Raw genomic sequence first — 14480 nt, 5'->3', positions numbered from 1 at the left:
AATGTTGTAACTTTAGGATGTCAAATATTCCCCATGGTAACCACAAGGAAAATAGCTATAGAAGATACATGAAGGAAATGAGATAGCAATTTAAACATTTTAATATTTAAAAAATCAACCAGGGGCACCTGGGTGGCTCAGTCAGTTAAGCATCCAACTCTTGATTTCGGCTCAGGTCATGATCTTGGGGTTGGTGAGATGCAGCCCTACATCGGGCTCCATGCTGGGCACTGGAGCCTGCTTTAAGATTCTCCTTCTCCCTCTCCTTCTGCCTTTCCCCCCACTCTCTCTCTCTCAAAAAAAAAAAAAAAAAAAATCAACTAAACACAAGACAGTAATGCAGTAAAAGGAAGAACAAAAATGCAAGAAGGCATATAGAAAACTAATAGCAAAATGACATCCCCTTGTAAGTAATTAAAAAGATGGTTAAACTCTGCAATCAAAAAAAGAGATTCCAGGCAGCCTCAGCAAGCATCTGAGCCCCTCCAAAACACATCCCCCCACCATCCAGTGGACAGCTTCCAATGAATGGCACCAGCAATCCACCCCCAAGCCGCCCCTACCCTGGGGAGGCCAGCCATGCACACTAGAGTGCCTGCAGCTGTTGCAGCCGGGCCTCTCAGCCAGATGGGTCAGGGTCAGCCCCATTCGCCAGTGTACCACTAGCAGCTGCCGCTGGGCCTCACAGCCACAAAGGAGGACAGTCCTGCACATCAACAAGTTCACACCAACTGTGGCCCAGACACAAGAGAGTGCACACAGCCCACAAAGGGGATACCCCTGGGGTACCTGCCTCAGGTGATGAAGGGGGTTTGCACGGCTGAGCCCCCACAGGACACCTTTTACATAAAGCCACTCCTTCAAAACAGGGAAACATAACTGATCTAACTAGTATACACAGCTAGGCAAAGCAAGGAGACAGAGGAATATATTCCAGAAGAACAAAACAAAGCTTCAAACAAACAAACAAAAAACAAAAACCCTAAATGAAATGGAGGTAAGCAATCTACCAAATAAGTTCAATGTTGGGGCACCTGGGTGGCTCAGATGGTTAAGTATCTGCCTTCGGCTCAGGTCATGATCCCAGGGTCCTGGGATTGAGCCCCAGGCATCCTGCTTCTCCCTCTCCCTCTACTGTTCCCCCTGCTTGTGCTCTCTGTCAAATAAATAAATAAAACCTTAAAAAAAAGTTCAATGTCATGACCAAAAAGATGTTCACCAAACTCAGAAGAAAAATAGGAGAATACAGTGAGAACTTCAACAAAGAGAAAGTTTAAAAAGAGAGCTGAAGAATCAGAACTAAAGAATATAGTAACTGAAATGAAAAACACAGTATAGGGAATCAATTGCAGATCAGATGATGAAGAATGGATCAGTGATGCATAAGACAGGGTAGTAGAAATCACCCAATCAGAACAGCAAAAAGAAAAACAAATCATATCTGATTAGGGGTTAATATCTCAACTATATAAGGAACTCATGAAACTTAATATCAAAAAACAATCTAATTTAAAAATTGGTAAAGGATCTCAACAGACATGTTTCCAAAGAGGAAGGCCTACACATGGCCACCAACATGCTCAACCTCCTGATCGGGCAAATGCAAAACCACAATGACGGATCATATCACACCTGTCAGGATAGCCATTATTAAAAAGATAAGATATAATTGTTGGAGAAAAGGGAAATCTCAGGTACTGCTGGTGGGAATGTAAACTGGTACAACCAATGGAAAATACAGGGGCTCCTCAAAATATTAAAAATAGAACTGTATGCTCCATTAATCCAGTTCTGGTACTTATCCAAAGAAACAAAAAACACTAACTTAAAAAGATATATGCACCCCCTTGTACACAGCATTATTCACAATAACCAAGATATAAAAACCTAAGTGTCCACTGATGGATAATCGGATAAAGAAAATATGAATCGCTTCTCGGCCTTTTGGCTAAGATCAAGTGAAGAAAATATGATACACACACATAAATGGAATATTACCTAGCCATAAAAGAAGAAATCTTGCCATATGTAATAAAATGAATAGACCTTGAGGGCATTATGCGAAGTGAAATAAGTGAGACAGAGAAAGACAAATTTGTATTATCTCACCTTCATGCAGAATCTAAGAAAAAGAAAAAACAAAGCCTTGGTGGTTGCCAGACACAGCAGGTGTGGGATGGGGAAAATGCATAAAGTAGTCAAACTATCAAGTTATAAAGTAAGTCATGGGGATGTAATGTACAGCATGGTAACTACAGTTAATACTGTATTGCATATTTAAAAGCTGTTGAGAGAATAATTTTTTTTAAAGATTTATTTGAGAGAGAAAGAGAGAGAATGAGAGAGAGAACACATGAGAGGGGGAGGGTCAGAGGGAGAAGCAGACTCCCTGCTGAGCAGGTCAAAGGAGGAAGCAGACTCCCTGCCGAGCAGGGATTCTGCTTCTCCCTCTTCCTCTGCCCCTCCCCCTGCTCGTGCTCTTTCTCAAGTAAATAAAATCTTTATTTATTATTTTTTTTTTTTTTATTTGCGAGAGAGAGAGAGAGAGAGAAACAGCATGAGAGGGGATAGGGTCAGAGGGAGAAGCAGGCTCCCTGACGAGCCGGGAGCCCGATGCGGGACTCGATCCCAGGACTCCGGGATCATGACCTGAGCCGAAGGCAGTCGCTTAACCAACTGAGCCACCCAGGCACCCTCAAGTAAATAAAATCTTTAAAAATAAGTTAAAATACTGCTGAAAGAAACCAGACAACAAATGTAAACACATCCCAGGTTTACAGATTAATATGTAGATAACTATCCAAAGTGATCTACAGATTCAGTGCAATCCCTATCAAAATCCCAATGATGTTTTTTGCAGAAAGAGAAAAACCCATCTTAAAATTCATATGGAATCTCAAGGGACTCCAAATAACCAAAACAATCTTGAAAAGGAAGAACAAAGCTGGAGGATTTACTTCTTAATTTCAAAACTTCCTACAAATCCACAGTAATTGAAAGTGTAATACTGGCATAAAGACTGTGAAAGAGAGAGCCCAGAAATAAATCATCCCCCACATGTATGGTCAAACGACTTTTGACAAGGATGCCAGGACAGTCAATGGAGAAACGACAATCTTTTCAACAAAAAGTGCTAGGAAAGTGGATATCCACATGCAAAAGAATGAAACTTGATCCTTACTGAACACCATATGTGAAAATTAACTTGAAATGGATTAGAGACCTAAATGTAAGCTCTAAAACTACAAAACTCTTAGAAGAAAACTTAGGGCAAAAAGCTTCTAATCTTGGATTTAGCAGTCATTTCCTGGAAATGCCACCAAAGGCAACAAAATAAAAGACAAATATGACCACACAAAAGTATTAGCATTTTGTACATGAAAAGACAGTATCAATGGAGTAGAAAGGCAGCTCACAGAATGGGAGAAAATACTTGCAAATCAAGTATCTAATAAGTGATTAATATCCATAATACATAGAGAACTCCTATGACTCAAGGACAAGCAAAACAACTCAATTCAAAAATAGGCAAAAGATTTGACAGACATTTCTCCAAAGAATATATACAAATAGGCAATAAGCACATGAAAAAAATAGCCTCAGTATCACTAATTATTAAATCAAAACTACAATGAGATAAAACCTCATATCCATTAGAAAGGCTACTATTAAAAAAAACGGCAACAAAAACCCAGAAAATAAGTGTTGGCAAAAGGACATGAAGAAATCTGAACACCTGTGCACTACTGCCAAGAATATAAAATGGGAGGGGCGCCCGGGTGGCTCAGTCGTTAAGTGTCTGCCTTCGGCTCAGATCATGATCCCGGGGTCCTTGGACCGAGTCCTGTGTTGGGCTCCCTGCTCCGCGGGAAGCCCGCTTCTCCATCTCCCACTCCCCCTGCTTGTGTTCCCTCTCTCGCTGTGTCTCTCTGTGTCAAATAAATAAAATCTTAAAAAAAAAGGGGGGGGGGCGCCTGGGTGGCTCAGTCGTAAAGCATCTGCCTTTGGCTCAGGTCATGATCCCAGGGTCCTGCGATCGAGCCCCGCCATTGGGCTCCCTGCTCCGCAGGAGGCCTGCCTCTCCCTCTCCCACTCTCCCTGCTTGTGTTCCTTCTCTCTCACTGTGTCTCTGTCAAATAAATAAAATCTTAAAAAAAAAAAGACATATATATATATACACACACACATATATATGTGTGTATATATATATATATATATATGTATATATATGGTAAAGCTGCTATGGAAAACAGTATGGTGGTTCCTCAAAATATTAAAAACAGAATTACCATATTATCCAGCAAATCTACTTCTGGTTACATACCCTAAAGAATGGAAAACAGAGAGGCACCTGCGTGGCTCAGTCAGTTAAGCATCTGACTCTTGATTTCAACTGCAGTCAAGATCTCAGGGTCATGAGATCTGGCCCTGCATCAGGCTCCACACTCAGCATGGACTCTACTTATTCCTCTCCCTTCCCCTACTTGTGTGCACTCTCTCTCTAAATAAAATAAAATAATCTTTTTAAAAATTAAAAAAAAGAAGAATTGAAAGCAGTGTCTTGAAGAGAGATTTTTAAAAAAATATGTTAATAGCAGCATTATTCCCAACAGCTAAAAAATGGGAGAAACCAAACAGATAAACAAACTGGTCAATGTAGTATTATCAGCCTTAAAAAAGAAGGAAATGCTGATAAATGCTGCAACATGGAGGAACCTTGAGGATACTGTGCTAAGTGAAATAGGCCAATCACAAGACAAGAATGTATATAATTCTACTTATTTGAGTTACTTAGAGTAGTCAAAATCACAGGAAGTAGAATGTTGCTTGCTAGGGACTGGAGAAGTGGGATAAGGAAAGCTGTTTAGTGGATTTATAAAATGTGAAAGTTCCGGATTATCTCTTGCACAACAATGTGAATATACTTAACACTAATGAACTGTACTTAGACATGCTTAATATGTCAAACTTTTACCTTATGTGATAGTTTTTACTACAATTTTTAAAAAAATTTTTAACTAAAAAAACAACCCTGAGGAGTAGCTCATTCAATACACACCTTAAAAATAAATCCTATTTCAAATCTGAAAAAGGTTCTGCTTCGGGTAATAGCCAAGTCCCTTCTAAGGTAAGTTTTTTTTTTTTTGGTTTTTTTTTGTTTGTTTGTTTTTACAGAAAACTTACTATAAACTCTGGATATTTTCAAAAGAGTTCAAAGAATAAAAAAGATGTATTATATGCCACCCGCTGCAAAGAAGACAAAGTTTAGAGTTTGAGTCTAGCCAAGGTAACTGCCCATTTATACACAAAAACCAACAAAAACACTCTGGAGGAATATAATAGAATCTTGAGTCTTTATTACACATATAATTCACAAAATTTAAGACTCAACAGAAATTTATTAGACATACAAAGAAACAGGAAAACATGACCCATAATCAAGAAACGAAGTGCAGACCAGCCCCAAGATGACCCAACTGTTAAATTAGAAAAAGAGGATTTTAAAGCAGTTGCAAGAAATTATACTCTAGAGTGTACTGGAAAACAGGCTTATAATGAATGAAAAAAAAAAATCTCAGCAAAGAAACAGAAAATATAAAAAAAGAATGAAAAGCCTAGAACTGAAAAATACTAGCTCTAAAATAAAAAATTCACCAATGGGAATTTATAACAAATTAGAAGTAAAGAAGAAAAGTCCATGAACTTGACAATAGATCAAAACAAGACAAAACAAAACTGAAAAAAATAAACAGAGCCTCAATGACTTATAGGATAACACGTGTCACTTAATTACCAAGAAGTACAGGAGAGAAAGGAGCAAGTTTTACTCCAGAGGTAGCAAGACAAATGAACCATCAACAATTAGCATCAATCATTAGCAACTGTGAAGAACAGAGACTAGCAGCCTTTCCAACTGAGTTCCAACTTTAAACTGGAAATGTTATCTGTATGGCTTTCACTGACAGCTTTTTAGGAATTAAAACAGCCAGGTTATTAGTCAATGCTTTCGTGTTTAATACCTCTGGTTCCTTAGGTTAGCAGTGTCTACGAGCACTGTTGAAACAGCTCTTGTATACAAACGTAACTTCTGAGAAAAAGACTGAAGTGTCTTTGAGAAAACCTTTCCAGAAATATTCTGAAGACGCACTCATACCCAAAACCACCACAAAAGGGAGCTGTCAAAGTTACATAAAAATGGCTGCGCTCTGTCCTGCTCTGTAGCACAGGACCCAAACTTCAAATCTTCAACTGGCTCACCACAACCCCAAGTATATATAATGTAAACTTTAAAAATAAAAATTTAAAAACACTTGCTGTTTTCTTAAAACAAGACATTATTAATTCAAATTATACTGAGGCATAGAAAGAAAAGTGAGGTTACCTTGACAGCTTTCTGGGAATTGGGGAGTCCTTCCTCTATGTCTTCTAAAAGAATTCCTCCTAAGCCTCGCTGGTCATGCTTATCTAACAGCCTAAGTAGGGCTTTCTTATCTTTCAAGTTGTATTTGGGCTTGAAGGCATACTTCCCATCTATTACTTCAATTTTGGGATTATTGACTAATGCCTGTAACAGTGACACAATGTGATATATTAACAAAAGGAAACCCCATGTACCCATTCTTAAATTATACTAATTATTTTAAAAATATCGATACCCAATACAATTGTAAATTAAAAGTATCTTGTGAATATCAACTAGCAAATCTAAAATACTGGACATCCAGGATAAAAAAAAAAATAGGTAGAGATCAGCATGTTGCTCACTTTTTAGAAAAGAAACTTTTTATTATTACATTAATTCCTTAGATGAGAAAAACCATTTTATCACAACTGATCTGAAGAAACTGTACCCATATTCTTTTGAAAATAAAAGATAAAAAAGAATAAATGCCAATTAACATTAATAGACAAAGTGAACTAGGTATCGCCTATCCCACCCTCAAAGTATAGTTTATCATATATTGGCATTATGTGTGAAACATAACCCTGGGATGATATACCAACAGTCTGCCCCACCTGGTATCAAATGGCACCTACAAGTGTGGAAGGAACTGAAAAGCACCAGACTACTGCATATAAGAAATTTACCTATAGTGGCAGCTTGAGAATGAAACTGAGTAGGAATGCAGGAATTACTGAATATAATTATATTCCTAGTCAGTTCTGCTGTACAGCTACTACCAGAAGGAAAGCTCTTCAAGGAAGAGCTACCCTATTTATTTTCTTCTGCAGCTGCCAGCCTGACCCTGGAAAGGAGAAAGAGAAGAAACATAGAAGAAAGGAGGGAGAACAGAATAGTAATAAAAATAATTTTTAATTAATGTTGGTAGTCTATGAAATTTGAAGATTAGGTAAAGCAACAGAATTTAAATGTGGATTATAACTATTTGTATATCACTAATACGATGAGCTATAATGTTACTAATTGTTGATTTTATATTACAGAAATCAAGAACAATATTTTGCTCAGTAAAATACATTATTGAATTACATTTTAGGAATTTTTCATTTGACTTTAGACTACAACACTGGTCCCAGAAAGTATTCTTAATTGTCATTTCATACTTAAATAGAAAAGATGGAAATGTGTGAATTTTAAAAAATGCTGTTCATTTCCAAATTAGCAGGGTCAGTGATTATTGTGGGGTTTCTTTTCCTACAATGATGTGCATACATACACAATGTAAGGATTCGTTTTCCAAGTAATCTGTCAGAGGCAGTAACATCACCATCAAGTCATAATAGTAGTATGAGCATAACAAATATCTCACTATCCCTACACTACCTCATGGTTTAAATGTTCTAAAACATATGTAAAAACAATACAATTCTAAATTTAGCAATTAAAAAAGTATCAGTTATTCTGTAAAAACTTAAATGGAACTGGTACAATGACTGATTTCTTTATAATTTTTATGCTAAAAGTCTTTAACATTTTAAATAGATACATAAGTTAAGAAAACCAACAAATCAAACCACCTCAAAAAACATATATGTTAAAAACAAAAGCAAAGACCCTATACCAGTTACTTTAAGAAAAAGTAAAAATAACAGATTTCAGTATATTAAAAACCTTAGTTATAGCAAATATTTCATGGTAACCAACTAATTTTTTTTAACTCCATTTTAAGGCTATTCTTACCTCAGTCATTAGCCATTGTTTCTGCTTGAGTCCTATATCTAAATGTTGTGTTTCATCCAAAATTTCTTCTAAAGTGAGAGGATGTGTATCTCCCCGCTGATGCCGTGTCTATTGAGGGAAGAAATTGTTACTAAGAGACAGTTTTAAAATGCTAGATGCATTAAATAATAGATACAAGTGAATCTTTCAGGAATGTAGAACATGTATTATTTGAGGCAATACAATTATAGTGATGAAGAGAATGGACTATAAAATCAGAACCAGGTTCAAACTCATAGCTCTATAAAATCAAATGATAAACTGAGAAAAAATATTTTCACCTCATATCACAAGGAGCTAATCTTCCTAATATTTTAACAGCCCCCAAAGCCTAACAGGAAAATGGCCCAAAAGCCTAACAGGAAAATGACACAAAGAAATCATAGAAAGGTGCCTGGGTGGCTCAGTCAGTTAAGCTTCCAACTCTTGACTGCAGTTCCGGTTGAGATCAAGCCCCACGTCAGCCTCTGCACTCAGCAGGAGTTGGTTTGAGATTCTCTCTCCCTCTCTGTCTGCCCCTCCCCCCTGCTCACGCACTCTTCTCTCTAAAATAAATAAATAAATCTTTAAAAAAAAAATCATAGAGGGGCGCCTCAGTGGTGCAGTCAGTTAAGTGTTCAACTCCTGGTTGCAGCTCAGGTCATTATCTCATGGGTTGTGGGATCAGCCCCATGTGGGGCTCTGTGCTCAGTAGGGAGTCTGCTTCAGGATTCTCTACCTCTGCCCCTCCCCCTGCTCGTGCATTCTTTCTCTAAAATAAATAAACCTTTTTAAAAAAATGAATAAAAATGGACCTCTGTTGAGTAATTATTATATATAAACTGAATTTTATCCAAATTTTAATATACATGAGTTATTCTAATGAACTGTGTGCTAATAATAATAAATAATAATTGTGATAGGGGCGCCTGGGTGGCTCAGTCGTTAAGCTTCTGCCTTCAGCTCAGGTCATGATCTCAGGGTCCTGGGATCGAGCCCCGTGTCGGGCTCCCTACTCCGCCGGAAGCCTGCTTCTCCCTCTCCCACTCCCCCTGCTTGTGTTCCCTCTCTCACCATGTCTCTCTCTGTCAAATAAATAAATAAAAATCTTTAAAAATAAAATAATAATTGTGATAGTACTTAGAACCTTATGGTCACGAGAAAAACATTTCTAACATATATATTATTGTGGCAAAAAAGTTTGATGATGATTAAAACATTTTCAAGCATAGGGGCACCTGGGTGGCTCAGTTAAGTGGCTGCGTTCCGCTTAGGTCATGATCTCGGGGTCCTGATCTCCCTCTGCCCCTCCCACCCCCTTATGCTCTCTCTCTCAAATAAATAAAATCTTTAAAAACATATATATTTTCAAGCACAAAATTACATAACATTAAGCTAAAATGCAGTGGGACTACCAGAACAGACTTGTAAGTTCAAAAGGAAAATAAAATTGCCAACCATATGTTTGTTTTTATGATTTTTTTAAAGATTTATTTAGGGGCGCCTGGGTGGCTCAGTTGTTAAGCGTCTGCCTTCGGCTCAGGTCATGATCCCAGGGTCCTGGGATCAAGCCCCGCATCAGGCTCCCTGCTCAGTGGGGAGCCTGCTTCTCCCTCTCCCCCTGCTTGTGTTCCTGCTCTCGCTGTCTCTCTCTCTCTGTCGAATAAATAAATAAAATCTTTAAAAAATAAAAGTAAAATATTTATTTGTTCTAGAGAGTGAATGCACACACGTGGGGGGAGGGGGAGGGGGAGAGGGAGAGACTTTTTTTTTTTTTTTTAAAGATTTTATTGATTTATTTGACAGAGAGAGACAGCAAGAGAGGGAACACAAGCAGGGGGAGTGGGAGAGGGAGAAGCAGGCTTCCCGCGGAGCAGGGAGCCTGATGCGGGACTCTATCCCAGGACCCTGGGATCATGACCTAAGCCGAAGGCAGACGCTTAACGACTGAGCCACCCAGGCGACCCGAGACTTTTTTTTTTTTTTAAGATTATTTATTTGAGAGAGAGCACAAGCGGGGGAGCGGCAGAGGGAGAGGGAGAGGCAGACTCCCCGCTGAGCAGGGAGCCTGATATGGGGCTCGATCCCAGGACCCTGGGATCATAACCTGAGCCAAACGCATTTGAACCAAATGAGCCACCCAGGTAACCCAGGGAGAGAGTCTTGAGCAGACTCCGAGCTGAACACAAAGCCCAATGTGGGCCTCAATCTCACGCCCCTGAGATCACGACCTGAGCCAAAACCAAGAGTTGGTTGTCCAACCAACTGCGCCACCCAGGAGCAGTTTTTATATTTTTAATTAATAATGGGATTTAGATCCCCTTAGATAAATGTAAAAGAGGTATTTTGTTGAAATGTTACGATATGTCAGAAATTCCATCCTATTTAAACTTTTGCTGAAAAACTAATTGTCAATTTAAGTATGTGCAAAGAGATACACAATTTCTCAAAATTGTTTCAGGAAATAACTGAGCACAAAACTTGAAGATCACAGTCCTAAAGAAAGTTGTAAAAGTAAAGATCATCTAGATTAGTGAAAACTGTACCAGCAGAGTAGCAAAAACATGACATTTGAATGTCAGTCTCTCTCAACAGACTAACAGCCATGAGGGCATACTTTTTTTCTGAGTAGTCCCAGCAATAGTGCTATAAATAGCATACAGTAGGTTTTAATAATCGTTTACCACATGGGGGAATGAGTGGATGGAATGAATGAATAGGAAACATGTGTCAAAGTGTATTATTTGATAATGGGAAATTACAAACTAACAGATTTCTACTACAAATCAAATACAAACTACAGATTTCAGACACAGCCAGACATTAAGTCTCTTAAATTACAAAAGCCCTAACATAAAAACTTGATTTACATTTTAAGCAATCCATAGCTGAAATTTGAAATAACAAATACAGCACTCTTTTTTCAAGAGATACAACTAGTAACTAAACAGGAATGAGTTTGGCAGAGGAAGGGGGCAAATCTGAAATCATTTAGCCATTTAGCAATAAATGAAATTTCACTTTAATAAGATTCAGAGTCTTTGGTAAAGCCAAAATGCCATAATCAAAACTTCAAAACTTACTTCAAAAAACAGTAAATCTTCCATCAAATCTTAAATTCTAAGTCTTTTGTGAGTCAATATTTTCCTAAGACCCTCAGTAATTCTCTAGTTTTTCCTCCAAAGATGCAGAAAAACCATCACCACCATATGTCTCAACTATGTAGTTTTTACTTTTCACATCAGTGGAAGTAACAACCTGCAAATCATTCACTTCCTTCTACTGGTTTTGCCAGCAAGTCCTGAGTAATTAAGAAGTGAATATACCTATTGCCTGGGCATAATTTTAAGTGAAATGGTGGGCTGAAATTGTATACTCGAATTAATGTAAATTAAATATACTTAGGTGACTCACTGCAGTGCTAATTCGATATAACGTAAAAGGCTTGAAGCATTATTTTTAGTTTTATTGAGATGTAATAGGGATACAACAGACTGCACATAATGAAACATACAATTTGATAAATTTTGACATATATATACAAATTTACTTCTGAAACCCCAATCCTCTTCCTCTGCCAAAAACTTACATAGAATGTGTGTTATTTGAGAAAAGTACTTACCTTCATGTAATTCACAATCTTGGCAAGAACACCAAACTTGTATCCAGAGCTTCCTGATAGAGCTTTCAAGTTAAATGATCCATTGCTATGATCTGAAAATGAGGTTCAAAAAACAACTATAACATTGTCATATAGATTTGATTACGACTTTTAAGCAACTAAGATGAATTTTAACTCTAGTAAAATATTTGATTTGCATTTTTCCCTCTAGTGAATTCTACCATGTAAAACTTTGGTGAAAATTCAAATCTTTGAGTATATAATAAACTTATCAACTTTCCCACCAAGGATAGGAACAAAGTATTAATAAATTCAAAAGCATTAAAATACATTTCTTCTGGGGCGCCTGGGTGGCTCCGTCGTTAAGCGTCTGCCTTCGGCTCAGGTCATGATCCCAGAGTCCTGGGATCGAGCCCCACATCGGGCTCCCTGCGCCACGGGAAGTCTGCTTCTCTCTCTCCCACTCCCCCTGCTTGTGTTCCCTCTCTCGCTGTGTCTCTGTCAAACAAATAAATAAAATCTTTAAAAAAAAAATAAAATAAAATAAAATACATTTTTTCTGGGGGCACCTGGGTGTCTCAGTTGGTGAAGCATCCAACTCGATCTCAGGGTTGTGAGTAGGTTGGAGCGCACTTTTTAAAAAAAAAAAAAAAAAGTGAAATACATTTCTTCTGTAAGTACCTTTGTCTCACTGTTCCTTCAATTATGATTAGATTTATCCCCAAGATTAGAAGCATGGCTTTTTAAACAAGAGGACAATACAAATCTCAAACTGATCCATAGAGCTTTTCTAACAGACTCAAAACCATGAGAAATGAGTCAATTACTTCAAAGGGATAAAAAGTTCCATTTATCACCTATTACATCAATTTCTGGCCTCTCAACTTAAAACAAATGGAAACTAATGGGAATTAAAAGAAATGATACCATAACTAAACTTTAGAGATTAATTAGGGAAAAAATTATTTAAAAAAAAGGAAAAAATTCATAGCCACTGAAACTGCATAAACATGGATGCTTAAAAAAGGATGATAGTATGAAACAAGGAGCAAACTGTATAGAAGACAATTTGTTTCAGAACTTGTATCATTTTGTTGCATTTTATAGGCAGAAATCCTAATGCTACCAGGAATCACAAGTGCATTCCATTAGTCATAAGTATACATTCTATTAACAAGCCATCAACTCAGATATATTAAGTTCCCTTGTGGCTGCTGATCCACAAAGGAAGAGGTTAAATAAAAAGGGAGGGGGGCGTATCTCTGGCACCAGCTTGGTAATAATAATTTTAAAAAAAGAATGCATTAGGGTGCCTGGGTGGTTCAGTTGGTTGAGCGACTGCCTTCGGCTCAGGTCATGATCCTGGAGTCCCTGGATCGAGTCCCGCATCGGGCTCCCTGCTCGGCAGGGAGTCTGCTTCTCCCTCTGACCCTCCTCCCTCTCATGCTCTCTCTCATTCTCTCTGTCTCAAATAAATAAATAAATAAAATCTTTAAAAAAAAAAAAAAAAGAATGCATGAGAACAAGTCAAATATAACAATTGTCAGAGAGCCAAAAGAATAGCTTTTAGATGGCAACATAATACTTCTTTGAGATCAATTTATGAAAAGACTTTACTAAATATGCTTTTTTGAGACTAAAATGAGATTTGATATGTAATTTTCCTTTAAAAATCACTGCTTTAATTTTGACAACAACTTAATTGGCACATTATAGCCTACTATGTTTCCAAAAGTAATATTATGGATGCCTTACAGGTATGCTTTCACATTCATTATTTCAATTATGAAATACTACCTACATGGTTCATTTTCCCAAGGTGTTCAGGACACTTTAACAATAAAAGTAACATTTACTGAATACTTATTATTTACCACGTACCATGCTAAATATTTGATTTTCTCATTTAATCCCTCCAAAAAATCCTATTTAGGAGGTATCATTGTCCCCTTTTATTTTTTTTTTTTTAAAGGAGATTTTTTTTATTTGCCAGAGAAAGAGAGAGCCCAAGTGGGGGAGAGGAACAGAGGGAGAGGGAGAAGCAGACTCCCCACTGAGCAGGGAGCCCCATGTGGGACTCGATCCCAGGATCCTGGGACCATGACCGGAGCCCAAGGCAGATGCTTAACCAACTGAGCCACCCAGGCGCCCCTCATTGTCCCCTTTTAAACATAAGAAAAGTAAGAGCACTATGCAGAAGAATACAGATTCAAATTCAGTTGTAAACACTGTGATACTGCCTTGTATAAGAATCATTAACTAGTCTTTAATACAGACTCTTCCATCTGAAACTGGCTATTATTTTGTCAGAGTATAAAAATTCATAAATGCAGATATGTTTTCTTGTTTAACTTTAGTAAAATATTAAGTTTATCCTACATTAACTGGGGACACTATGAAAAGCAGACGACACTATGTTAAGGATAGACACTACACAAATGCTCAATCATGAACTACATGCAGTTTTGTGTATCATGGAGTCTTGAACATTTAGCTCAATGCCAGGCAAAGTAAATAGTAAATATTAGCTGAATGAATGAAGATAGTAAGAGTATTTCTATGTACCTCTTTACAGTCCTAGAAACTAATATGCTAATTTATCTGTAATTTTAAAAAATAATGTGGTGGCACCTGGATGGCTCAATCAGGTGAGTGTCTGACTCTTAATTTTGGCTCAAGTCATGATCTTGGGGTCGT

The 14480-nt window shown here is 37.5% G+C and overlaps 1 protein-coding gene across 2 annotated transcripts in view; it reads right to left on the bottom strand.

Moving 5' to 3' along the window:
* Window positions 1–14480, bottom strand: part of GTF2E2 (general transcription factor IIE subunit 2) — a 66017-nt gene that overhangs the window by 25691 nt on the left and 25846 nt on the right. For both annotated transcript variants that reach the window (XM_035004088.1, XM_035004086.1), the window contains exons 3-5: window positions 11784–11875; window positions 8144–8251; window positions 6383–6565 (exon numbers count right to left, since the gene is read on the bottom strand). In XM_035004088.1, coding sequence (XP_034859979.1) covers window positions 6383–6565; window positions 8144–8251; window positions 11784–11875 — 383 coding nt within the window. The remainder of the gene's footprint in view (window positions 1–6382; window positions 6566–8143; window positions 8252–11783; window positions 11876–14480) is intronic.

The sequence above is a fragment of the Mirounga leonina genome, unplaced genomic scaffold, assembly GCF_011800145.1.
Source record: "Mirounga leonina isolate KUSES-001 unplaced genomic scaffold, KU_Mleo_1.0 Mir_128, whole genome shotgun sequence".
Classification (NCBI taxonomy): Eukaryota; Metazoa; Chordata; class Mammalia; order Carnivora; family Phocidae; genus Mirounga; species Mirounga leonina.
This window is presented reverse-complemented; position numbering and strand designations above follow the sequence as displayed.